The 27,805-nt window shown below is 37.4% G+C and overlaps 1 protein-coding gene across 2 annotated transcripts; it reads left to right on the top strand.

Moving 5' to 3' along the window:
• Positions 1–1,124: 1,124 nt before the first annotated feature.
• LOC121254121 (phosphoglucan, water dikinase, chloroplastic) lies at positions 1,125–27,805 on the top strand. Of its 2 annotated transcripts, none has more exons than XR_005938580.1 (19): positions 1,125–1,513; positions 2,167–2,776; positions 5,022–5,108; positions 5,195–5,326; positions 6,176–6,301; positions 6,382–6,560; positions 8,109–8,193; positions 20,119–20,286; positions 20,385–20,437; positions 20,759–20,967; positions 21,096–21,214; positions 21,569–21,639; positions 21,774–21,891; positions 23,628–23,714; positions 23,816–23,902; positions 23,993–24,069; positions 24,232–24,396; positions 24,487–24,598; positions 26,559–26,687. XR_005938580.1 is itself a non-coding variant. In XM_041154092.1 (19 exons), the coding sequence occupies exons 1-19, from the start codon at positions 1,140–1,142 to the stop codon at positions 27,461–27,463; spliced, it is 3,759 nt and encodes a 1,252-aa protein (XP_041010026.1). In that variant the 5' UTR covers positions 1,125–1,139; the 3' UTR covers positions 27,464–27,805. The 2 variants fall into 2 exon arrangements, 1 of the variants encoding a protein (XP_041010026.1); XM_041154092.1 differs by having other exon boundaries at positions 24,232–24,391; positions 26,559–27,805.

The following is a 27,805-nucleotide window of genomic DNA, read 5'->3' as shown; positions in this document are numbered from 1 at the left end:
TAGTAGAATAAAAGTTAGATAAGAGTATGATATATAATATTACTCATTATATTATATTAGTATTGTTAACATTTTCCTATTTGCTATTACATCTATTATTATATATAAAAAAGGAATCATATAATTTCGACGTGGTATTCTATCTATAAAAGTAGATATTTTACCTATTAAATTTGAAGTGTTATGTTTATGAAGCGGTAAACCTTTTAAAATCAATGTTTGATTATGAATCATTATAACTTTTAAATTTCATTTCATTTCTTATATATAAAGATATAAACCGATTCAAGACTTTATCCAAAAGCACTAATTTAACATTTCTATTATTTTGTATTTTACGCGGAGTCATATGATTCTGATGTGGCATTCTACTTACAAAAATAGACATTCTACCCATTAAACTTGAAGTGTTATGTTTATGTAGCGATAATTTTTTAAAAATAATATTTTATTTTGAATTATTGTAACTTTTAAGTTTCATTTTTTTCTTATATATAAAAATATAAACTGATTCAAGTTTCTATTCAAAGATATTATTTCAACTTTTATATTATTTCGTTTAATAAACCGTCCTATAAACTGTTTTGAATTTTTTCACTATAAAATCTAATCTTTTTCTAAATCTCTCTCCCTCGTATATATAATATACACAACAATCTACGTATTGTGCGGGCTATGGGCTCGTTGCTACTTATTTGCAAATTATTAACACTGAATTTGTCAACTATATTTGGCCGCATCAACCCCATACTCAAATATCAATTCGCCATTGTACGTGCCCCCACTGCCACGTGGAGTATGATGCACCAAATTTGAGAGCCCAATATCTTTTGGTTGAATCATTAATGTAATTTCACGTAAAGTTTAATTGATTGATACTTTTACGAAGAAATAATATTTTATTACCAAAAAAAAAAAAAGATATTTTATTATCTCAAGACAAAAGAGGGAAAAAATAAAATAAAAAAGTTTATTCGTCTGGACTCTAGATCCCTCGTGATGATATGCAAGATATCCTGCGTACACGTGGCAAAGACAAACTCGTTGCATATTATATTGATATTTATTATCTCAAGACAGAAGAGGAAAAAAATAAAATAAAAAAGTTTATTCGTCTAGACTCTAGATCTCGTGAGGATATGCAAGATATCCTGCGTACACGTGGCAAAGACAAACTCGTTGCATATTATATCGAGGATGACCCGCTTGCTCACTCTCTACCATCTCCCTCTTCAAGTACCCTTACAAGTTACAAGGTAAATAGGCGATCGATCCGACTCCTTTCTTTCATGGATTCTCTTTGCCCGCCATTGCGACTCTCTATTGCTTCCTCTTCTTCCTGTTCGCGCAGAAGTGATCCTTCTCGCAACCAATTCCACTTCCTTCTTAACCTTCCGAATGTCTCTTTCTTCGGTTCCAGGATTTCTCTTCCTCTTCACGATCTATCCTCCACTAATGAGCTTTCTAAACGCTCTTGTCGGATTATCCGTGCCGTTTCTTCTACTCCAACGAGGTCTGCCTTTCGGTTTTACTTCATCTTACTTGCTTTTCTTTTATTCTTCTTTTTCCAAAATATCTGCAAATTTTCATTGTTTCATAGCCTCTGTTTGGTTGCTGGGGAAAACCGACGAAAGAAAACGAGAAAAAGCGGGGTTTTTAACTTTCGTGATATTTATTTCGAACTGAAAATTAGTTTTCTAAATTGCGGGCGGCTGTGTTTTCTTTCGTTTATTTTTTTCCTCAGCAACCGAGCGGAGCGAGTGCGCTGTCGTGCGTTTGCAAGTCTCATGGACATGGAGTCACTTCATTGTGTTTTAAATGTCGCTTAAAGATGGAATTCATATCTCGAATGGGATTCTAGAGAAAAGTGGAAGCTAATGGAATAAATACTTAAGAGTCTTGGAACGCCATCCTTTCGCTACGATTCAAGTTTACTTGTTCTTTTCCTTGTAGTCACTCGATACCTTCTACTTTTTGAAGGTAACTTGTGATATAGCTTCCATTTTCTGTAACGTCTCTGCCCATTCGTTTCTATTGACTTCTGCCTTCTAACGTTTATAAAACGCAATGGAACCCTGTGATCCATAGAGACGGTGGAACATGTACTACTTATAAAGTTTAGAGATCGGGTTTAATACAAGGGTTGATAAGCTTGCTTTTTGGCAGAGAGGAGGAGAAGAGGGACGAGAAGATGAAATCTAAGTCACGACAGGGGAAGGTGCGGCTTAATGTTCGACTGGATCACCAAGTTAAATTCGGTGAGCATGTTGTGATTTTGGGATCAATAAAAGAATTGGGATCATGGAAGAAGAGTATTGGTATGAATTGGACTGAGAGTGGATGGGTATGTGAGTTGGAACTGAAAGGGGGAGAGTCTGTTGAGTATAAGTTTGTGATTGTGAGAAAGGACAAGAGCACGTTATGGGAAGGTGGGAATAACAGGATCTTGAAGCTGCCCAAGGGAGGGAGTTATGGGATGGTTTGTAAATGGAATGCAACTGGGGAGGCGGTGAATTTATTCCCTCTGGGCTCGGGGGTAAACGAAGAGCATGATGATTTGGGGGACAATGGGTCTGTGGTTACTGATGTTGCTTCTCAAAAGGAGGTCGGCACGAGTCCTTTTGTTGGGCAATGGCAGGGGAAGGGTGTCTCTTTCATGCGCTCGAATGAGCATAGAAACCGGGAATCCGAAATGAAATGGGACACTTCCGGTCTTACAGGATTGGCTCTGAAGTTAGTTGAAGGTGATCAAAGTGCAAGGAGCTGGAGGAGAAAGGTACTGCTAGAAATAATCGGTCTTCCTCCTGTAATATTAATAATAAGCTGAATGGAGACCATTGTTTTTTCCATTCAACTTATTATTATTTTAAACTGTAGTATGATCCGTTCTTTTGTATGTGCGTGTGTTTTGGCATTTGGAGGATAGCTTGACATCGGTAGAGTACTTGTATAACTAGCCAGTATCAATGTCTATATATGCATTTTGGCGAATTGTTTATTCATCCTAACTGTTTATATGGACCTACAAACCATAAAGACGAAAGTCTTGATGAATGAATTAGTAAAACCAAATGTTTGATATCTTTACTTATTCATGGATGGACTCTTATTATGTATATAGGCAAGAAAGCACATAATTTTCTCTTGTAGTCAAAAGAAGCAACAAATTCATATTGTTCATGTTGCTATCTTGTATGTTTAACATCCTTATCATTTTGAACAATTTATTTTTTAAATAATTTGATTAAAATATGTATTTTGATGCCCTATCAACGTTGACTGGGCAACACCACTTATAAAAACAAGAAAAAGAAAAAATTTTGACAAACAAGTACCAGGTTATGGTAATCTTTGTGATTATTATTTATTGCTGTTGTTGCTCAATTTTGGCGTTCATTGCATTTGTTCCGGTGCAGATTTTGTTGCTAGTATTATTATTTCTGCTGCTGCTGTTTTCATTTGAATCTCAAAATCTAGCTGGCCGATGCTTATCTATGGTGTACATGGCATTTATATTCCAATCCAATTGCATTTTATATGTTGTTACTAAATCTTTTGGACTATAAGCCCAACACATCCCGTAGTGGCTTATTCTCAATATAGTTTACTGAACTTGTATGCACTCTGATGGGCAATGTCAAGCTAGGCCTCTGTAGGTCCTACGACAAGCTTACAACTACAAAAAACTACAAGTGGCAACCAAATCTTTTTTTTTTCGTGACATCTCAGAGCCAGTGATTAGTTTGAATGTCTTAAAATTCATTTAAAAGAATATGAAATTGGAGATGCTGAGTATGGGATCAATATTAAATGCCAGGGAAATCAACGAAGGTGCAAACCATGGGAGAAAGAGCAGTATGGTGATTTGTATGGTGACTCGTAAGGGGAAATGTGTGGTGAATGTGTCCCTGCTCTTAGAAGATTATTCTTCCTAGTCTGTTAAACCTAGTCTTGTAAATGCATTCTGAGTTCTTGTCAAGCTACGTGCACTTCCACTCTAGTGCTACTTGGGGCTGATGCTGCTTTTTTTTTTTTTTTGGTTTAATCTTACGGAATCTTAGGGGTTGGCTCAAGTGGTAAAGGCCTTGGGCTTGGGGGTATGCTCCCCCCCAGGTCCAAGGTTCAAATCCCCTTGGGTGCAAACAATCTCTAGGGGCCACACCCCCTGGTGAAAAGCCAGAGATTTAACCAGTTCCGTGTAGGGAAACTTCCGAGGGTGTGGTGCATGGGACCGGGGTTTACTTTGCAGGGGTGGGTCCGAAGGGCCTTGCCTTGGAGAGGTTCTCCGACATATATTAAAAAAAAAAAGAAAAGAAACTGGCCCAGCAATGTTCTTTGACTGGTTGCAATGTCACATCTATTGAGCTTGAAGCCTAGTAGTTAATGCATAATGTTTGTATGCTTTTCTTTTTCATATATGGCTGGTGCTTAGATGTATAATAGTTCTCTTGCCTGGTATTTTTCCTTGTCTACCATAGTTATTTACCTAGATTCTTCTTTCTTCTGCTGTATATAACAAAATTCTCTAAAGAAATTCAATGGTTATTTTGAATCTGTACTGGATCTAGATTGACAAGAGAGCTCACAAGCTTGCCTTTCTACTATTGTCATGGTGAAAGGTGTTTTTTTTTTTTTTTTTTTTTTTTTTGGTGTATGCTGAAATGAGTATCTGTCGCTCAATTTCTATGAATTAGTTAATATTTTTTTTTGCATGTCCCTTCATTATTTTCTTTTAAAAGTAAGAGAACTTTTATTGATACATATAGGGAAATAGGAGTAGTCCCATGTTGCCATTCATTATATAAACAACAAGAAGAAAAGGGGTGCGCACTATTAAGCCATCACTCATATAATAAGGGTAATCGTGAGAATGAAAAAAACCATCAAGAGTGGGTGTTATAATTTCATCTAAGGTCACTCTCTTCTCATTATGGAATGGAAGTAGTATTTTAACGCCCAGTTCATTGCTTAACTGGATGAAATAACACCTATTTATATTTATTTTCCTTTTATTGATGAAGCTTGAAGTTGTACGTGAGCTATTAGTTGAAGGCTTACAAACTGGGGACCGGTTGGAGGCTCTCATTTATCCAGCCATATATTTGAAGGTTTTCTTTTATGCCTTTTTTTTTGTTCCTGCTTCTGTTTTCAAATTGATTCTTGCAACCCATTTTCATATATTTTTCTTATGCAGTGGATAAACACAGGGCAAATTCCTTGCTTTGAAGATGGGGGTCATCACCGGCCAAACAGGCATGCTGAGATTTCCAGGCTCATATTTCGTGAATTGGAACGGATATCTTGTAGGAAAGATACTTCACCCCAGGTTGTCTACCATTTTGTTTGTAATGGATTTGGACTGATCATTTATCTTTGTAGTTTAATATTTTACGACACGTCAATTAACTTGTGAGATGAGAAAGGAAAGACTTAAATATTGTACTTTAAATTGAGAGTTCTAATAAGAGGATATAAAACAGAAAAGCCTGCATTGACAAAAAACTACAAGTGCCATCCCAGCTCGGGTTCTACAATAATAAGCATGCAATGTATACTTAGGAAGCTTTCCAATTCTTGTTTCACATGTTGATCTTGGAGCCCAGAGGTACAAGTGCTCTGAACAGGGAAAATAAAATCTGGGCCAAACTGGCATTGCATCAGTTAACACTTTAGGAATGTGACTGTGAGCATTGCCTCATATCTATTTTTTAGAGAATGGTGTGGTCTCAATGCTGGTTTCCAGGCATCATTAAGTTCCTGATTTATTTTTTTTATTTTTTCACCTTTCAGGTTTGTCAGTAACAAGAATAAAACCTAAGATCCCACCCCTTGACTTCTTATGCCTCTGGTCTTTTAGCTCTGCGATAGGACTTCATTGGTTTTGGTTTCCATTGGTTAGAATTAACTGATGTAAGATAGGCCCAAACTTTGAGTTCATTTTAATTAAAAAGGTAAAAAGGAAAAAGAGGACGAAAGAATAATTACCTTTGCATAGTTGCCTGATTATCAATTGATGTTTTTGAAATTGTCTATGTTACGTACAGAAATGACCAAACTGCAAAATGAATTGGCGAATAAATATTTCGACTCTAGTGTACATATAGTCTCACATGCATTTCTTCTATGTGTATGCTTCTTTTGTGTCTCATGTAACTAATTTTCTTTTGTTGTTCAGGAAGTACTTGTCATCCGCAAGATCCATCCATGTCTGCCTTCTTTTAAGGCAGAATTTACTGCATCTGTTCCTCTAACTCGTATTAGAGATATTGCCCATCGGGGTGATATTCCTCATGACCTTAAGGTTATATCCTGTAGAGCTCGAATTGATTTGCATCATAATCAGATGTTGTGTTAATTATTATGTAATTCATTCCATTCCAGCAAGAAATTAAGCATACAATACAAAACAAGCTTCACCGGAGTGCTGGACCAGAAGATTTAGTTGCTACTGAAGCTATGCTTGCAAGAATTACCAAAAATCCTGGAGAATATAGTGAAGCGTTTGTGGAGCAGTTCAAAATTTTTCATCATGAACTCAAAGATTTTTTCAATGCTGGAAGGTTTGATATAAAGATAAATGTTCATTGTATTATGTATAGCTTTCTATCACTTCTTACAATATGGAGTTGATCTTGCCTCTTTTGGTTTGATCTTTACCAAAATTTAATCCTTTTCTCATGAATAGCGTCTGCTATGTCTACTAGCATTGTTCCATATGCTTTGTGCATTACTTTTGCTATCATTGCTTGTACCTTCTAAAAACTTGCTCAGACGAAGAGGTTTTGATGCTTAGGATTATGCTGCTATATAGACATTTGTGTAAAAACATTGGACACTATCCTTTTGGATTAGGATTAGGAGTGCTGGGTGGCATTATTGTAACAAAGTATACTTTAGAAGTCCGGTAAATGTTTTCTTACATTATATACATATATGGTCATCTGTGGTAGAGGGGCATCTCTCTCCTCATTGATAATACTTGGTTTTGACATAGTATCAGAGTAGTGGACCTGAATTCAAATCTTGGCTGTACTCTTCATCCAGCATTTTGGTTAAATATTTCATGTGCCGAGCCTCATTGTGTCCCTAAATGATTGAATCCATTCCATCGGAATAATTAAAATATTTCATTTGTTTAAACTTATGGGATAATTGGTGATTTGGATCTTATTACATTATGCATAACTCACCATCATCTCTTTTTGGCATCTTAAATTGTCTACATTTATTATGTTAGATAATGTTAATGATTCTCTACGATCTACCTTTCACGTTCTCTTGTTGAATACATTCTGTATGTCTAAAATTAGTATGGAAAGTACAATTTGAAGCCTTGAACTAATTTTTCAATTTTTACCGTAAACTACTAAAATTTGAAATTGACTCTGCAAATTCACAATTTGGTAATTTTCAATTTTCTGTTATAAAATAGGACATGTGATGCAATCTTAATAATTAGATCTTAATCAAATGTACAGATCGCCATAATTTGGTATTTTGGTACATTAGGGTGCTAATTCTAGTCTTTTAGTTTAGGGTGCTTATTACAAAAGCGATGGTAGCTGCAGGATATAAAGTGTTATTTTTCCAAAATTAATTATAATCTTAAAGGGGTGTTATCTTGGTTGCATTATGAGAGTGCTACTGTTTCGCTTAATTTTTTTTGTGGATCTCGCAAAGCAGTTTTTGTAATAAGCTGACTGAGGACTAGATCAAAGTCAAAGTTTCATGTTGCTGTACTCTCCCCTCACTGCCCACCCCCCAAAAAAACCACCCCCACCAATCTCTCTTCCCTTTTTTCATTTCCTTCATTGTATGACCCATTCTATACCATTAATAGTTAGTACTTTTAAAGTTCAATTTAACATTTTATGGACCGCCAAAAACTTATCATGAAATAATTTCAAAAATGAGTTCTGCATCCCATGCACAGTTACGTGTATGTCAGGTATAGTTATGTATGCCTGATATGATTTCTTCCCAATTTCCAAGTTTAAGTTCAAAAGTTGACTTTGAGAGAGTTATCCAATGTAAGTTTGTGCTTACTTGAAAATGCAACATCCAAATGGTTTAATTAGAGATTCATTTGTGATGGTGTTCTTTTACAGCCTTGCTGAGCAACTAGAATCTATCAGTGAATCAATGGATGAGAGTGGCCTTTCTGCTGTGACTTCGTTTTTGGAGTGTAAAAAGGTATTCTTCATTTTCCAATCTTCTTAAATCTCCAATTTATAGCTGTCATCTCAAAGTGCAATCTCAAATTGTTACCCAATACACCTTGATTATAAACTCAATAACATTATTGGATTTTCAGATGTGTGCCATTCTCCAAATTTAAGTATGATACTTGTGTAAGAGAATTTTGAGAATAAATATAGTATATTCAATGATCTATGTAGGCATTTGTGTGATAAGGTTTTATAACCATTTAATTTGAGCCAAGCATTACAATGAATGGTTATTCCCCTGTCAATATACAAAATTTGTCTTGACCATAGAGGTTAGTCAAAGTTCTGAGGATAAAACTTGCTATTGAATTGTTAATTTTAGTGTCCAACATGGTATTGCAACATTGGGAACTCTAAGACTGGCCCTAAAATGAGTCCCATATTATCACTGAAAATCTACTTGACATCCAATTTATGATTGCTTCGGTAACACCACATTTTGATTAGGGATGAGGTCTTACATATCGTTCTTAACCAAATGCCTAAGCAACCTTTATTAATGAACTTAAACAACTTACCATGGCATTACAACTCATAGCAAGAAACCCAAGCATTATCCCCTTTATTTAATGCAAAATTACTTGCACAACGTCTCTACTGTGCTTTTATATTTTGTGGTGCAAATCCAGATTATATCCGCTCTTTGAGGGCTCCTTTTTTATGCTCTGAAGCAATCTCTTGGTTGAAATTAATTTCTTTTTTTGATAAGTAAAAGGTATTTTTTTATAAGTAAAAATGTATTTATATCAATAGGCTTAACCAAGTACACTAGGTGTATATAAGAGAAAACACCTAGCCCATAATAAAGAGCCTGTATTTATAATAATAAGAATAAGCATAGCCCAAGTACACAGAGAGTATACAAGAGTTTACACCTAGCTAAGAGGGAGAGATAGAAACAAGAAAATCATGAAAATTTAGGCCATTACAATCTACAACACTCGCCCATAGGAACAAAATTTTAATAAGGAACAATCTAATCTCCTCCAATGTTTGCTCCTTATCTTCAAAAGTCCGATCATTTTGTTCCTTCCATAGGCACCAAAGAATACATATAGGAACCATCTTCCACACGGCTGAGATTTGTGGAATTCTGTCCAAATTCTTCCAACTGGCCAAGAGCTCAACTGTCAAATTGGTTTGAATACCTATCAATCGAGAGTTTCCTTCTTATTAAAAAGCCCAGAATTCCCTTAATTACAGCCTACAAATAATGGCCTACAAATAATGTGTCAATAAGGTAACAATCTAAGTAAGGAAACAATCTAAATAGGGAAACTGTACAGCTGCCTAGTGTCTAACAAAATGGTCTCCTATACATATACATATTTACTGCCATATATATATATATATATATTGTTGACAGCCCCCCTCAAATTGATTCTGGTTGATTAAGAAGCATCAATTTGTCAATCATGAACTGATGGCGGTGACGAGACAAAGCCTTGGTAAAGAAATCAACAGTTTGGTGTTCAGTGGAAATGTGAGGAAGTGTAATAACATGTTGATCAAGTGCTTCACGAATGGAATGACAATCTACTTCAATGTGTTTGGTGCGCTCGTGAAATACCGGATTGGCAGCAATCTGAATAGCACTTGTGTTATCCGCATGAAGAGGAGTAGGAGTAAGTTGCGGAATACCAAGTTCACCTAACAAACCATCTCCGAACATGCTGATGACATAGCACGATACTTAGATTTGGTAGAGGACTTTGAGACTTGATCCTGCTTCTTACTCTTCCAAGAAATAAGAGCATCACCAAGGAACATGCACCAACCAGTAACTGAACGGCGAGTATGCACAATACTGGCCTAATCAGCATCACTATATAACCCATTAACTGTAAGGAGTTTCCAGTAGAAAATAATAACCCTCTACCAGATGTACCCTTTAGATATCAAAGAATCCGTTGTACTGGTGCTAAATGAGAGTGACGAGGAGCCTGCATAAACTGATTGACCTACTGTACAACAAATGAAATATTTGGTCGGGTAATTGTCAAATAATTCAAACTCCCTACTAGCTGCCGATATAGAGATGGATCAAATAATAGTTCACCCTCCTCTTGACAAAGCTTCAAATTGACCTCTAGAGGTGTAAGTATTGAGTTCCTAGACTGAAGACCAGCCAAGGTGAGAATCTCTTAGGTATACTTGTGCTGATGCAAAAGCATGCCATTGGGACAAGAATGCATCTCGAGACCAAGAAAATACTGAAGTGAGCCAAGATCTTTCATATGAAAGGTAGTCTTGAGATGCTGCTGTAGTTGCTCAATCAACTTAGGATCAAACCTTGTGATAACAATATCATCCACGTATACTAAAAGTGCAACAAGTCCAGTGGCAGTCCTCTTAAGAAAGAGAGAAGAATCAAATTGACTTCGAGTAAAATGAAAATCAAGAAGAGTGGTACGAAACTTTTCAAACCATGCACGCGTGCCTGCTTTAATCTATACAGAGATGGCTTCAACCGACAAACCTCAGTGGAGGAGTGAGTGAACATACCGGGAGGAGGAGTCATATATATTTCTTCCTTCAAATCCCCATGTAAGAATGCATTCTTCACGTCCATTTACCGAAGAGACCATCCTTTAGAAGCAGTGATAGCCATAATAGTTTGTATAATAGTCATCTTGGCCACGGGTGCAAAGGTCTCCTCATAATCAAGGCCATACTCCTGACAATTCCCAAGAGCCACCAAATGGGCTTTATAGCTCTCTATAGTGCCATCAGACCGTAGCTTTATGGTATATACCCATTTGCATCCAATGAGTTTGACTCCATTAGGACATGGGATGATGTCTCAAGTGTGGTTGCCTGAAGAGCCTTAAGTTCTTCTTGCATAGCTTGCCGCCAACAAGTTTGAGTAGAAGCTTGAGAGTAAGATTTGGGCACAAAGGTAGTATCAAGAGTAGCCTGATGAGCAGTATGTGAGAACCCATACCTATCCGGGAGACGTGAAACTGCAGATGACCGTCGAGGTTCATGTGGGATGGGATCAGACGTTGGTTCAGTGTCAGGAAGGGGCAGTGGAGACTGTGGGCGACGTCTTTGGTACACAACCCTGGCTTAAAGAGTTCAATAGTACAAGACACATCATCAAAAATAGGAAGCTGAACAGAAGCAGAATCATTAAGAACACAAGACTGGAAGAAATATTGGTTTTCAAAGAAAACCACATTTTGAGAGACACGGAGCTTGTTAGCATCTGCATCATAACACAAACCCTTTATGTGTGTTACCATACTCAAGGAAGGCACACCGAGTAGCCTGAGCAGTAAGCTTGTGACGTTCAGTGGATGACAAGTGAACAAAACAGACATAGCCAAATATATGAAGAGAATTATACTCGGGAACAACACCAAACTAATGAGAATACGGAGAGTCAAATTGTAAACTTTGAGAGGGTAGACAATTAATCAAATAAATAGCTGTAGATAAGGCTTCTACCTAGAACCTAGGAGGCATAGAAGATTGAATCAACAAAGTACGAACATCCAAAAGATGACGATTCTTATGCTCAGCCACCCCATTCTGTCGGGAGGTGTAAGGACAGGGTCATTGGGAGAGAATACCCTTGGTTCTAAGATAATCCTGAAACTTATTGGACAGATATTCCCCCCCAGAGTCAGAACGTAGTGTCTTAATACAAGCAGAAAATTGGGTTTCAACAAAAACAACAAAAGCTTGAAAAGTGGAGAACACATTAGCTTTAGATCGAAGGAAATATATCCAAGTGAAACGACTATAGTCATCAATGAAGGTTACAAAATACTTGAACTGAGCATGAGAAAGTTTGGGACTCACACCCCCATATATCAACATGAATAATCTCAAAACATGTGGAAGCCCGACTGCCATGTAAAGGAAAATGTAAAGATTTGTTTTTACCAAGTTTACAAGAACTACAATCAAAAGACATTAGAAACTGAATCTTTATTCCCCAAATAACCGTGTTTCATAAGATGAGTCAAAATAGTAGAAGTGGGATGTCCCAATTTCTTATGCCAAACATTACTATTATTAGCAACAACAGTACAAGCAAAGGAATCAAAACTAGAAATGAAAAACTGAAGAGGAAATAAACGTCCCACTTTAGGCCCCTTCGCGATCACTTTCCCCAGCGCTCGATCCTGCACACAACAACCATTACGATCAAAGTAAATTTCACAATTATTATCTACCAGCTATCCATCAAAAATTAAATTTATAGATAATTCTGGTGACACAAATACATTATTGAAAGAAGACCCCAGATTTCCAATTGCAGTGATAGGAAGGGTACTACCATTGGCTATTTGAATGTTCTGGTCACCCTTATACTTACGAACATCATGTATAGTATCGGTATTTCCAGTCATATGATTGGAAGCCGCAGAGTCAACCAACCAAGGAGAGGTGAGTAGATTTCCCTTACCTTGAAGGCCAAAAGTAGAGAAAGCGGAGACAATCATCTGTTGGACCATCTCGGGTGTAAGAGTAGATGAAGAACTGGCTGTAGGTTGCTGCCTTTTAGCAGGAACAGAGGGGACAACAGCTAAGTTGGACTGGACAGCAGTGTGAAACGCTTGACCTTGTCAATTCTGAGGTTGCACTTGACAGTCTTTAATGATATGTCCTTGCTTCCAGTAATTGTAGAATTTCCTGTTGCAATGCTTTGCAATATGCCCAAATTCCTTGCAACTGTAGCACTGTATTTGTGTCTTGGATCTTCCTTTCCCTTGAGCAGCATATGCCACATTAACCATCTCAGTAGTCACAGTTTCCTGAGTTAGGCCAAGTTGACTGGCAAGACGCTGCTCTTCTCGTAATAATTCCCCCAAGCACACATCGAAGGAAGGAATAGGATTACGGTTTATCAAACTAGCTTGCACAGTCTCAAATTATGGTCTTAGCTTCATCAGAAATTGGTCTATTTGACTCTCAGCATGGACAACTTGTAGTGCTTCTAAGGCTTCCTTGGGAACTTTAGAATAAACTGTCCCAGAATATTCACTCCACAGATTAAGAAATCCAGCATAGAATTGTTCAATAGAAAGATTACCTTGTCTGTAGTTGACAATTTCTAACTACTTGAAACTTCCGAGCAGTATTGTCTTGATAATAGACTCCCTTGAAATAATCCCACATCTCCATAGCAGTAGTAAATGAACAAAGATTGTTGACCATATGTGGTTCAAATAGAACTTAATAGCCAGGAATCAATCTTGGCATCCTTGCTAGACCATGAACTAAATTCTTTGAGATCAGTAGGAGCTGTAGAAGATCCATCCAAATGACCCCATAGTTCCTTCCCTTTCACAAACATCCTGAACTGAAATTCCGAGCTTGCATAATTCTTGCCATTAAATTGAATTATTGAGTTTTTGCCTGACATGATTACCACAACAGAAACTGCTCAAAACCAAGAGTCGTCGATAGCCCAAGATCACCAGAAAGTGCTGACCACCAAGAACAAAAGCTGCTGGCAACACCAGAAAGCGCCGGCCCAGGAACAGAAACTGCCGACAGCACCAGAAAGCACCGGCCCAAGAACAGAGACTGTTGGCAGCCCAAAAACGCTGACAACGAGAAAACAAATACCCCAGAAATTTTAGTACCATGTCAAATTGGTTTGAATACCTCTCAATCGAGAGTTTTCTTCTTATTAAAAAGCCTAGAATTCCCTTAATTACAACTTACAAATAATATGTAAATAAGGTAACAATCTAAGTAAGGAAACAATCTAAATAGGGAAACTGTACAACAACCTAGTGTCTAAAAATATGGTCTCCTATACATATATACATATTTAATGCCATATATATATATATCGTTGACATCAACCACCATAGCAGATTAGCAGGCATAACCTAGGCTAACTCCAATCTTCTAAAGACATTATTCCATAGTAATCTAGCTACCTCGCAGTGCAGTTGGAGATTATCCATAGTCTCACCATTCTTTTTGCACATACAACACCAGTCGACAACAATCACCCGACATTTTTGTAGGTAATCCATAGTCAAAATCTTGAGCAGAGAAGCTGTCCAAGCGAAAAAGTTCGCCTATAGAGGTGCCTTGTTTCTTCAAATACCTCTCCATGGAAAGCTATTTTGTGGCGGATTGGTGAGGGTCTTATATAAGGAGTGGACAGAGAAAGCACCGTTTCTAGCTGGCATCCACCACAACTTATTAGTTCCTTGAGTGCTCAATCTCATGGCATACTAGGTTCTGAAAAAATCAGCAAAGCTGTCAACTTCCCAATCATGAGCCGTCCTCATAAAATTTACATTCCATTGGATTGAGCCACCGGACATCTCCATGAGATCTGCCACTAATGCTTCCTATTTACACGCAATCTTGAAAACTTTAAGAAATGTGTCCTTAAGAGCTCGATGTCCACACCATAAATAATGCCAAAATTTTATTCTAGATTCGTCACCCATCACAATTCTAGTGTGTCAAGCAAACACCCCTTAACCTCTTTGTATGTGCTTCCGAACTCCCACTTCATACACCCCTTGTACCTCCCTAGTACTCCACCCCCCCTACACACACCCGTACTTAAAGATCAATAACCAACTTCCATAAAGTTTCCCTCTCTATGTTATATCGCCACAACCATTTCCCAAGAAGAGCCCGGTTGAATACCCTGAAGTTTCTAGTAGAGATTGGAGAACAAACCTTATCTCACTTGACCAAGTGGAACTTAATCTCATCCCCCAACCCACTCCAAAGGAAATCACACTGGAGTTTCTCTATTCGGATTGCCACACTAGCTGGAATTGGGAACAAAGATAAGAAGTGAATAGGTAAATTGGACAACGTGCTCTTGATTAGGGTGGTCCTACCTCTTTTTGATAAATGTCAATACAAGCTCTTCCAACCTGCCAATCCGCATTTAGTCTTTTCTATTACTTTATCCCATATAGATTTAGCCTTGAAAGAGGCCCCCAAAGGAAGGCCAAGGTATTTCATGGGAAGTGAGGAGACGTTGCATCCAAGAATGTTGGCCAATTGCCGATTCTTACGAACATTTCGAACTGGGACCAACTCTGATTTGGATAGATTCACCTTCAATCCTGAGATAGCTTCGAAGCAAAGTAGGAGAGCCCTTAATGAATATGATTTTGTTTTTCCTTACAAAATACCAAGGTGTCATTTGCAAACAACAAATGAGAAATGTTAAGGGTGCCCCAATTGGTGTCACCAATCGAAAATCCAACCATAAAGCCATTGTCAACCATAGCAAACATCAAGCTACTAAGTGCCTCCATAACAATGACAAAGACAAGCGAGGACAACGGATCACCCTGTCTTAAGTTGCGTGAACTGGTAAAGAAACCAATTGGATTGCCATTCACCAAAATTGAGAACCTCGCAGTTAAGATGCAATATCTAATCCATGAGCATCACCTCTCCCCAAATCCATACCTCCCAAGCAAGTATAATAGGAAGTCCTAGTTAACGTGGTGATAAGCCTTCTCCATATCCAACTTACATAGAACACCTGGTTCTTCTGATTTTAATATGCTATCTAGACATTCATTGGCGAGGATCCAATGTTTGTCTTCCTTTCAGAAAGGCTTTTTTGGGGTCTTGAAATAATTCTCCCCAAAACCTACCTGGTTTGCTAAAACCTTGGAGATAATCTTGTACACTCCATTCACAAGACTAATAGGCCGAAAATCTTTAACATTCAAAGCCCTGACCTTCTTGGGAATAAGCGGATTAAAAGTGACATTGAGACTTTGCTCAAACTTCCCAAATGAGAAAAATTCCTGGAAAACCTTCATAAAATCATCCCTAACCACCTCCCAACAAGATTGGAAGAATCCCATACATAAACCATCTGGACCAAGTGCTTTGTCTTTGAACATCTTTCTCACCACTTCATAAACCTTCGCCTCATCAAAAGGCCTCTCCAACCAGGCAACACTTTGCTGCTCAATGGTCTCAAATGCTAATCCATCGAGTTTTGACTGCCACACTACTTGCTTGGTAAGTAATTGTTCCAAAAACCAGCAACACGCTCCTGAATCACTGGAAGCTCGGTTGACACAACACAATCAATATTTAACATCTCAATGTTACTCCTATGTGAATTGGCCCCTCTATGGAAAAACTTAGTGCTTCTATCTCCTTTTAACCATAATGCTCGAGATTTTTGGCGCCATGAAATCTCCTCTAATAAGATAACTCTCTCAAGTTCTGGAACTAATCCTATCTTGCAAGAGAGTTCCTCCATAGAAAGTGCCCGACCCTCCTCTACCCGCTCTATCTCCTGTAGTTCCTCAATTAGAGACTTCTTTTGATTGCCTACATCTCCAAAAACTTGTGCATTCCATACCTTGAGATCTCCTTTTAAAGCTTTTAGCTTACCTACAAAAACAAAACTGGGGTGCCATGTATTAGATAGGAGGACCACCATTGCCCCTTTCCACAAAGCCCTCAGTTTCAGTCATATATTCTCGAATTTGAAATACGTATGCCCTTCACGAATACCTCCACAATCTAACAAGATAGGAAAATGATCTGAACAGAGGCGAGTTAGTCTTTTCTGACATAACTCTGGATAGGTTTCCCAATCCAAGAAACTAGAAATCTGTCAAATCTAGATCATGTTTGATTGTTTGACCACATGTATGCTCCACCCATAAGAGGAATGTCCACCAAACCCAACTCAAATATAAAATATGAGAACTTCATCATTGTAGGCCGAAGCCTACTCTCCCCCGATCTCTCGCTTGTTGAAATTAAATTTTGTCAAGTCAGAGTTGGTTTTTGTGTGAAATGTCCATTATGTGGATAGTTTGGCTAGTTTATTTGGGTGCAAGGTTTCCGCTTGGCCTATTAAATACCTTGACCTTCCTTGGAGTGATGCTTTTAAGGCTAATTACATATGGGATAGGGTGATTGAGAAGATTGAACACCGATTGGCTTGATGGAAGGATGTTTTTTTTTTTTTTTTTTTTTTTTTTTTCATAAATAAGTAAGAAAATTTTATTAATCATGTAATTAGGCATAACCCAGGTCACAGGAAGTATACAAAATGTGAACCCAATTACAAGCTGTGCTGTGAAAATCAGCATAAAAGTCATTAAGGCTAGTCCCATTCAATACAATGGCTGAAGCCTAAAGTAACAATGTATGATAGAAAAAGTCCCTAAACCCTTCCATCGACCGTTCCCTATTGTCAAAGCAGCGACCATTCCTTTCATTGCAAGTACACCCTATTAAATATAGAGGCACCATCTTCCAAACAACTGCTATTTGACGATTACCTTAAATTCCTCTCCAGCATAACAATAAGGGCTCGTTTGGATAGTGAGATGAGAGGAGAGGAGATGAGATGAGATGGTTTTAGATGAGTTAAATAAAATATTGTTAGAATATTATTTTTTAATATTATTATTGTTTTGGGATTTGAAAAAGTTGAATTGTTTATTATATTTTGTATGAAAGTTTGCGAAAATTGTAATGATGAGATGAGATGAGATGAGATGGTTTCTGAACCCAAACAGGACCCAAGTGAACCACCTTCCTAGGCATGATCCAGGCAATCCCAAGCCTAGAGAAGATATCATCCCATAAAGCTTTGACCACTTTGCAGTTTAAAAGAAGATGATCCGCTGTATCTCCATTGCTTTTACACATAAAACACCAATCCATTATTAAGAATCCTTGCTTTCTTATTAACTTATCAATAGTCAATATTTTAACAAATTCTAATATCCCTAGGACAGGTTGGCGCCCAATAAAAAGGAGAGAGAGTCCTACATTTTAGGTATTTTTCCAAACATGGGCTGGCCCGGCAGATTAGTTTAAAACTCATTTTAAAAAAGGATTCCTAATTTTTGTTGGATTTTTTTTGGGTTAGCCTAATAGGACATAGATTGAACATTGTTACTCCTTAATCTCAGGCCTTAAAAAATATTTTCACCACTTACTACTGCATGAGATTGCTAGAGTTATACTCTGCAATATATCTCAATCTTCTTATATTTTTATTTGACTGTCAATTTTTGGTCTCTTTTTCCTGAAATTTGTCTTGATCCTCTTTCACGAATGATCTCTGTTGGGCTTTGTTTTCTGAGCCAAGTGCAAATTAGTGGTGATAGTAGCCCTCGTGTTCATGATGTGTGCTCTTGCCTGGAATAGAGAGCTTGAAGTAGCATCTATATAATTTGAGTTCCACTATGATAGACTCAGTTCCTCACAGTAACTTTGAGTCTTCAGTCTGCCCTTAAAAAAAGAGCTTTGTATGCTTCTTGTATCTTGGGTTTTGCGGTTATCGTTTGGTCATTCATTCTGAAGTCATCTTAGCCCCAATTTTTCTTTACGTTTTGTTCATTGGTACTTAATTTGACAAACAGAGTTGGCAATATTGAGCTTGAAAATGCAAGGTTACCGTTTTTACGGGATTTTTTATAAGCAAGAATGAAATCTTATTGAATATCAAGTAAATAGGCATTGCTCAAGTATACAGGAAGTATGTGAAAGTGAACACCTAATTACAATTTAGGAATTAGAAACAGATACAAGAAAATCATGTACACTAGTCCCATTGAATACAATAGCTGAAGCCCATAGAAATAGGGTGTGGAAAAAAATCATTTTAGTTCGCCCAAGGAGTGTTCTTGATCTTTAAAGCTCATGCCATTCCTTTCAAGCCAAATGCATCACATGAGACAAAGGAATCAAATTCCATACAGCAGCAATATGAGAGTTACCCCAAAGATCTCTCCAACAAGCAAAAAGATCCACAACCCTCTTAGACATCACCCATGCCAATCCAGTCCTCCTAAAAATTTAATCCCATAACACCTTCGCCTCCTTGCAATGAAGTAATAAATGGTCCTCAGGTTTGCCATATTTTTTACACAACACCAATCCATAACAATAAGCCCATGCTTCCTTGGGTTGTCAATGGTTAGGCATTTCCCAAGAGTGGCTGTCCAACCAAAGAAAGGAACCTTGGGAAGGGCATTTTACTTCTCAAAATATACTTCCAAGGAAAAGAATTACAATACTGGCAAGACAAAACCTTGTACATGGATCTAACAGTAAACTTCTTATTCTCAGATGCCAATCCTTGTAGCATACAACAAGCTGAACAAATCAGAAATAGCACCAATTTCCCGATCCTATGCAGCTCTAAGAAAACGCACATTCCACGGTAGAGAGCCACTAGAGATATCCAAAAGATCTGCCACCACACCATGAGTCATTCTAGAAGCTGACCCTGAAGCCCTTACCAACCAGACCGGCGAAATCTCCCCAATCACTCCTAATATATATTCATGACTCCAGACCATGTGCACCTCTCACTTCATTAGAGCACCAATTACCCTAGCACTCCCATATTTGGAATCAATCACAATCCTTCATAATGCCACCCCTTCCTGATGGTACCCCACTATAACCATTTCCCAAGAAGGGATTTTTCCTGGGATTTTAAGCTATTTCGAGATCTTTATGCTTTTATGTTTACTATGATCTTCAGATAGGTGCTGGCTTAATTACTGTTGAAAGGATGTGTGTGTGCGTGTTGATGTGTTTCCAGAGACAAATCAACAGGAGAGAGAAGATCAAATAAAAGTTATTGTCTGCTTAAATACTTATGTAGGTTAGAATTTTGATTTAATATTTGGCAAAGTATGACTTCTGAACCAAAAAACTTGAAAGAAAATGTGTGACCAGTGTGTGGTAACTATAGCACACACAACGCTTCGTTTTTCTACACTGTATAATAGTACCATGCTAGGAATGTTTCCAAACACCTCATCCTCCTGTTAGTGTACTTCATCCTTGAGCTGATTTTATATTGATTCGTCCATGTTGTGTCGTGTTAATCATTTTAGTTGTGATATCTGATCATAAGTGGTGATGACTTGAAAATTTCCAGAAATTGGATGCTGTTGAGGGATCAAGTATTGTTTCAGAAAACATAGGCACGGATCTATTATTCAAAGCAATCCAATCTTTGAATGCTCTCAGAGAAAAAATTGCAAAGGGTCTTGAAAGTGGCCTCAGAAATGATGCCTCGGACACTGCAATTGCCATGCGTCAAAAGGTGAAATTACTTTTGGTACTTATTTGGTGTGAACTTTAAATGAAACATGAAGCTAAATTGGAATTTTCTTTTTATCTCCCTTTCTCTTGTGAGAGCAGTGGCGTCTATGTGAGATTGGGCTTGAGGATTATTCATTTGTTCTTTTAAGCAGGTACACTTCTGGATGTGCTAATTATTTTTTGTTCTCAAATAATGGAGATAACAAGCACACTCTTAAAAATTTTTGTTGATCATTCATATAAATCTGAAATACACTTTTTCCTCTGACCCATTGGCTTCTTGGACACCTGTCCACTTTACAAATACATGGGCATCCTATGTTTAAGCTGTAAAAAGAATGCGCTGATTGTAGTAGTAATTACAACTCTTTGTTGAAATCATCTTAAATAGCTATTAAAAATTCATTATCTTGCCTTTGTGACGCAATACGTCCTGTGATTAAATGCTTGCTAACACACATCTATTTTAATAGATTCCTCAACGAGCTTGAAGCTGTGGGAGGGGCTCATTGGTTAACAAAGAGTGTGGAATCAAGGGATATAAACCCTTGGAATGGTCCTCTTGGGGTGCTTATTGTTGGCATTCATCAGCTATGGTTATCTGGGTGGAAGCCAGAGGAATCTGCTGCTATTGAAAATGAACTCCTTGCCTGGCGAGAGAGAGGTCTCTCTGAAAGGGAGGGTAATGTCGTCATCTTTTTTTTTTTTTTTTTTCCGTATGTTCTTTAATTGATCTTCTGGCCAAAGTAGTATTCTTGTGTAAAACTCGTAATCCCAGTACTTATTTGTTGTTTTAAATAAATAATGAAGGAGATGAAGATGGTAAAACGATGTGGGCGTTAAGGCTTAAGGCTACTCTTGATAGAGCAAGGAGGCTAACTGAAGAATATACTGAAGCACTTCTTGAAATATTCCCTCAAAAAGTCCAGGTAAGATTTTTTTTTTTTTTTCTAAAAAGAAAATGCCGTTTTTCTCCTTTAGGCTGACATAGGTACTGTTTTATTAAATCTTGTACTCCATTAAGAAGTCTACTTGAAATGATGACTTATTCAAGATGATTTTCTTGTTTGCGGTACAATTATGAACTGCATGAGTAAAATTTTCAGTGTTTCTTGATAGATGGTAGCTCCTTACATTTTTGTGAATACAATCCCTCTGTGAGATTTAGATATACTTGAATGGCATTTGAATTAGGAAGAACTGACCAGTCTTTGCGTATCTAAGCTTCCAAACATCAAAATAAAGTGCCCTGGAGTTCATAAAATTATTTCATGCTCTTGCAGACACTAGGAAAAGCTTTTGGAATCCCTGAGAACAATGTAAGGACATATACTGAAGCTGAGATCCGTGCTGGGTATGATTAATGTTTCTTTAAAGATTTTTGAAATACACTGTAGGGTAGTACAGTTTATTGATATCTACTGTTGAACAATTAGTTATCTTAGCAGCATTGTTATCTGACTTTTTTAATTGCAATGTTGTTTGTAGTGTAATTTTTCAGGTTTCAAAACTCTGTACCCTTCTTTTAAAAGCTGTTAGAAGCACACTCGGTTCTCAGGGTTGGGATGTTCTTGTTCCTGGGGCTGCTCAGGGAACATTAATCCAGGTACCCTCAATTGCCTTTAATGAATAACATTGAGACCTTTCTTTACCGATTTTAAAATTGAGTTTCAGCTAAAATTTCTTGATGAGTAATTGAGTTTCTGTTTAAATTGAACAGAAAGAAAATGCTGAAATCAGAAAGGTTAATTTAATTGTAGTCGTCCACAAAATCATTTAGTGTTGTTAAAAGAAAAAAGAAAATGAGGTAAGAAATTCAACTTTAGCACCAATGCTTTAACAAACTAAGAATTGAAGTGATGGCAGAACCTTAAACCCTCTCCAAATCTTCAAGATGAAGAAGACCCTGGTATATGTTGCTTTGTGAGAATACAGTCCTACTTTACAACACCAAAACAGTTGTTTGTTTCTAAGTTAGGCTGTGTTTGTTTCGACGTAAAGGGGTGGAAAATAACTTGCTGCCTTTGTGAAGGGTAAACCATTTTCCATCTCATGCACTTAATTTTCCCATTAACCCACTAGTGTTGCATTTATTTGGTTTTTGGTGATGACTTGCCTAGTCAAAGAGGGTAATTGCAAAGTTTTTAATTCCGTCCCGGGGAATGTTTCGGTTTAGGTACTAGAACGGAATGTTTCGATACTGGTATGTACTAATGTACAGTTTCGGGATACCGCTCAAAACCCAAGAACATTTCAAATACAACAGACAAACAGAATTAGAATTTAATGAGTAATGACTAATGATTTTGGTATAGGCAGCAAGTTAAAGCTTATTACAATTTAAAAGTGGCAACAGCAAAAATAAATTACAATTTACAATTGTTTGGAAAAATTCAAACCAATATATTTCTACACAAACACAATACAACAAATGAGCTGCTGTAACCTAATGCAGGTGTAATAGAAAATATTGCAATCTACTAAACATATTCTACTTTATATTCAACTATTAGTAAATATTGTAATCTATTAAACATATTCTGCTGTAACATATTCACCTTGAGTCACCGAGAAACTATTCAGGTGGAGATAACAAATTTGTAACACAGAAATTCAATAGGCTTAAAATTGAAGATGTTCCTCCTATTTTAATAGGTTTCGATTTCTCTGTATAACAAACAGAGAGAGGGATAGAGGGAGGGAGTGAATAACTAGGCTTACCGTTGAGAAAAAAAGAAATCGAGAATGCTACTGGAAGAGAAGGTGCTGCAGAGTGGGCATGAGGAAGATAAGAGATTCAACTATTCAAGAGAAACCAACAGGAAGGGTATACATGACAGGCGAAATTACGAGATTGCGACATTTGATAAGCAAATTACAAAAAATGCCATGCAGCCTTATTTTGGACTGGAATTCATTATTCGCCCAGAATGCTGGAATGGCCAAATTCACCGTTTCAGGCTGAAATCATCAGTTAAAGGAAACTTAGGGGTTTCCCGTACCCATGCGAAAAATTTCAGCCTTTCCAGCTGGTAAGGAATGGTTTTGAAAACATTGGGTAATTGCCAGAAAAGGATAATGTCCGAAGATGTAGTTCAAATAGTTTCTTTGCCAATGTATATTCTGGGATTTGAGTCAGCACTTCTTTCCAATTATTTCTTCACGTAAACTGATGAAGTTATTGTTCTTAAGATATATTTTCACCTCTAGCACTATGAATCCCAATAAGATACATACATTGGTTTGTAACCTCAAGCTGTCATGTTGATCAGTACTATGATTTCTTATAATACTTTATAAGACTGTGACCCATCTGTATAATATTGAGTTATTTGACTTCAGGTTGAAAGCATTGTACCTGGTTCGCTACCGTCATCAGTTAAAGGACCTATTATTCTTGTTGTCAAGAAAGCTGATGGGGACGAGGAGGTTTGAAAAATGCCCTACAACACTAATGCTCTTGTTGTTGTATATCATCTCTCTATCATACATAATATAGACGTGTAAACTCACATTTGAATATTTGGCAGGTAACAGCGGCTGGGAATAACATAGTAGGAGTTGTGCTTCTGCAAGAGCTGCCTCATTTATCTCATCTTGGTGTTAGGGCTCGCCAAGCAAGTCTCTTCTCTCTAAGAATGTCAATTCCTTACAAGATGAATCAAAATATAATAATGTGATCCTTAAATTCTAATGATAATTTGCAGGAGAAGCTTGTCTTTGTGACATGTGAAGATGATGACAAAGTTGCTGAAATACAAAAACTTACTGGAAAATACGTTAGGTTATGTTTCTGTGTCTCTGTCTTTGTCTCCAGATTTTTTAGTTAATATTTATGTTCTTGAATTCTGTTGTTATTGATGATCAGATTCATGTTGTCTGATGCTTTGAATTTTTCATTTTTGTTTTTTTTTTTGTTTGTTTCTGCATTTGTGGGATTTCTCAGGTTGGAAGCGTCTTTGACGGGTGTTAATCTATTTCCCTCTGCATCAAATATTAGCAGTGGTGATTTTGCTGTGAAAACTCTATCAGGTGATGGTTCTTCCAGAGTTAAAGCCCCAGGAGCTCGTGATGCTTCCTTGTCTGCTGTTAAGGCCCTTACTCTAGTCAAGTATGATGTTCTTCATCTATTCTTCTGTTTCCCCTACTCAAAATGTTAGGTACATTCACATAAAGTGGCAATGGTTGTATCTTCATCCAGGGTGTTTTTGCTGGTGGGGTTATAATGCTTGCTGATGCAGATGCACAGACTTCGGGTGCCAAGGCTGCTGCTTGTGGTCGCTTAGCATCTTTGTCAGCAGTTTCTGATAAAGGTAATGTTGTAGTGATTGGGGACTGCATGTTTTCTTCCACAAAAAAACTCTTGAATCATGAACATCTCATGAAAATTTATTCTTTTTAACAACAGTAGTATACTAAAGTTGTCTTCATTTTTCGAACTATTAATTAATTTATCTTCTGATAGCTTCCAAATGTTGTGTATGGTCTTGATTAATTTGAATCATTTGAGAGCTGAAAGAATCTCACAAACAAATCCTTTTGTCACATTTATAAGTTTAAATTTTTGGATTCATCTAAACTGCGAGGGCTAAGCAAAAGTAGTTTTGAGTTTGCCATAGAGTTCTCTGTGCCGAGGGTTGAGCTTTGTTCCTTGCTCTTTAAAACCCAAATTTCACACCCACACAGGGTTTTTGATGTTGTTCGTTTCTCTCTTTTTTTCCCTAATTATTTCTAAAGATCTCTTTGGAATTGTTGAATTGCTATCTGTCTCAGAAGCTTGGGCCATTGGAAAGTGGGCCGACAATGTATATTGAGTATACAATACTCTAACAAAAAAAAAAAAAACAATACTCTAACAACCCCTCGTATAGGCTCCCGATCTATATCAAGCTTCAGCTATTATGACTGCTGTTCATGAACCCAAGACCCTTGAATTGCTATCGGTCCCAAACACTTAGCTATTAGAAAGAGTACCAACATTGTGGATCTGGCATGCTACAACTAAACCTAAACTAATGCAAAATACTCTGCTGTATATATATATATTTTTGCAGCCAATTGAATGGTTCATGTAGATGCTACTGTTATATGATTCTGTAGGGCTCTTTGGGATTGCAAGGCTATGCCAATAACAAAAGATTGTGTGTTCATGTGATACATCATGGTTTCATAGCTTTTTTCAGTGGATTTGAGATTTGATGTGCAAAAAATGATATACAGTTAAATTATATGTTCACGAGATATGCAGATGATATAATGGGGAAAACATATAATACATGGTACCATTGTTTTTGTAAGTTGTTTAGAATATGTCCAGTTAGAAAGTAACTAAGGGTTCAAATTGGCTCTTTAAAACAAGACGGTAATTGATTCCTGTTTTACCATAAGATGCTTTGATGTGATGGATTAACTTTTGTTCCTCGTGCTTACTGAAATATGGGGGATAATACCATTGCCTGTACTTGCTTTTAACCCTTTGTAGAAAAAATGTTGCATCAACACATTAGAATGTGTTGAATTTCCATGTAGGATTTACTCAATACACGGACGTGTCAAAATTCAGGGAAAATTTTGAATCAATCTCTTTTTGTTGTATTCTTGTGTATTTTTCTCCCTTTTAATTTTATTATTCTTACAAAAATGTTCGTGTGTCCATTTGTAATAAACATCCTTTGTGCACGTTCATGCGCACATATTACTGGGTGTTTTCTCATAGTTTACCTCATGGCACTCTTACTCCATCAGTTGAGCTCCATGAGTTTTTATCTAATATATTCTCTTTAGTATCCCATGTAGTGTGACGTGTTTAAACATTCTTTGGACATTAAACAGCCTTAGTATGATTTAATAGAATCCCGTAAATGACAGAAGTGGTTAACATATGATGATAGAAACTTCAATATCATTCCAAATATATTAAAGAATGAGAGAAGGATATCATGTCATTAGCTATGCTTATACTTACTTTCTACCTTTATGTGTAACATAGAGCACACTAGAACCGTTCAGATTTAATGCGCACCAACTTTTAATGTCACGAGCATGCACATTGACTGGTTGCCGGCAGGACATGTCACCTGTGCAAAGTTTGTTACCACCAAGCTTACTTAACGAGTAACTAGAGAAAGTTGCTGGGAATATTACTATTACATAAAATGGAGGACTACAAATAAATTAAATAATTGATTCTCATGAATAGGAATTTTTTGTTTACTTTCTGCTTCTCATTTTTTCTTTGATTTTCTGATTGAATTTTTTCTTTTTCCAAAACAGTCTACAGTGATCAAGGGGTGCCAGCTTCATTTAATGTCCCTGCAGGGGCAGTGATCCCATTTGGCTCTTTGGAATTGGCATTAGAGCGAAGCAAATCTACGCCAGCTTTTAGGTCTTTCCTAGAACAGATAGAAACAGCTAAACTGGAAGACGGTGAACTTGATGCACTGTGCCATAAACTACAGGAGCTGATAAGTTCCCTACAACTCCCGAAAGAAATCATTGATAGCATAGGGAGAATATTTCCCGGCAATGCACGTTTAATTGTCCGTTCAAGTGCCAACGTCGAGGACTTGGCTGGAATGTCAGCTGCAGGACTTTATGATTCAATCCCCAATGTTAGTCCTTCAAATCCAATAGTTTTTGGAAATGCTGTTAGCAGAGTATGGGCTTCATTGTACACACGGAGAGCGATTCTAAGCCGACGAGCTGCTGGTGTGCCTCAGAATGAGGCTGCTATGGCAGTTCTGGTGCAAGAAATGCTTTCGCCAGACCTTTCATTTGTGCTCCACACAGTTAGCCCAATAGACCAAGATCATAATTCTGTTGAGGCTGAGATTGCTTCTGGCCTTGGTGAAACTCTGGCTTCCGGCACTCGAGGAACACCCTGGCGTCTATCCTCTGGAAAGTTTGATGGCCTGGTGCGAACACTGGCATTTGCAAATTTTAGCGAGGAGCTTCTGGTCCTTGGTGCAGGTCCTGCTGATGGTGAAGTTATTCATTTGACTGTAGACTACAGCAAGAAGCCATTGACAATTGACCCGATATACCGTCGGCAGGTTGGTCAACGACTTTGTGCAGTTGGGTTTTTCCTTGAACGGAAGTTTGGCTGCCCACAGGATGTGGAAGGATGCGTTGTTGGCAAAGACATCTACATAGTTCAAACACGGCCACAACCCCAGTGACGAGTGTTTCTAAGTCAGTACTTTCTTTTAAGGTTGAAATAATACGGAATATAGAGTCATATGGTGCAATATCTCAGGCAACTCTCATTGGATGTCGCAGATGATTCGGAGATGAGTTGTAGGAACATGAAAACACAACCAAAATTTCTTCCCTTTCCCTTCCAGGGGCAGAGCCAGGTACCACTGAGTGGGGTAGTTGCCCCCCACTGAAAATATTAAAACTTGTTTCGTTTAGATTATAGTTTGAAAAACTTTTAGAACATCCGTGGCTCGTCTCACATATGATGAACATTAAAGATGTAATCACTTTGTTATACTTTGAAATCATATCAGATTTTATTG

This window comes from Juglans microcarpa x Juglans regia, chromosome 1D (genome assembly GCF_004785595.1).
Source record: "Juglans microcarpa x Juglans regia isolate MS1-56 chromosome 1D, Jm3101_v1.0, whole genome shotgun sequence".
In the NCBI taxonomy this organism is placed as follows: domain Eukaryota; kingdom Viridiplantae; phylum Streptophyta; class Magnoliopsida; order Fagales; family Juglandaceae; genus Juglans; species Juglans microcarpa x Juglans regia.
This window is presented reverse-complemented; position numbering and strand designations above follow the sequence as displayed.

Bases quoted from the DNA above. Each gene is read 5' to 3' on its own strand.
- LOC121254121 (XM_041154092.1), top strand. From the start codon at position 1,140: ATGCAAGATATCCTGCGTACACGTGGCAAAGACAAACTCGTTGCATAT. The intron at 20,968-21,095 runs GTAATGTCGTCA...TAAATAATGAAG, and splicing joins AGGTCTCTCTGAAAGGGAGG to GAGATGAAGATGGTAAAACG. The intron at 24,599-26,558 runs GTAATGTTGTAG...TTTCCAAAACAG, and splicing joins GTCAGCAGTTTCTGATAAAG to TCTACAGTGATCAAGGGGTG.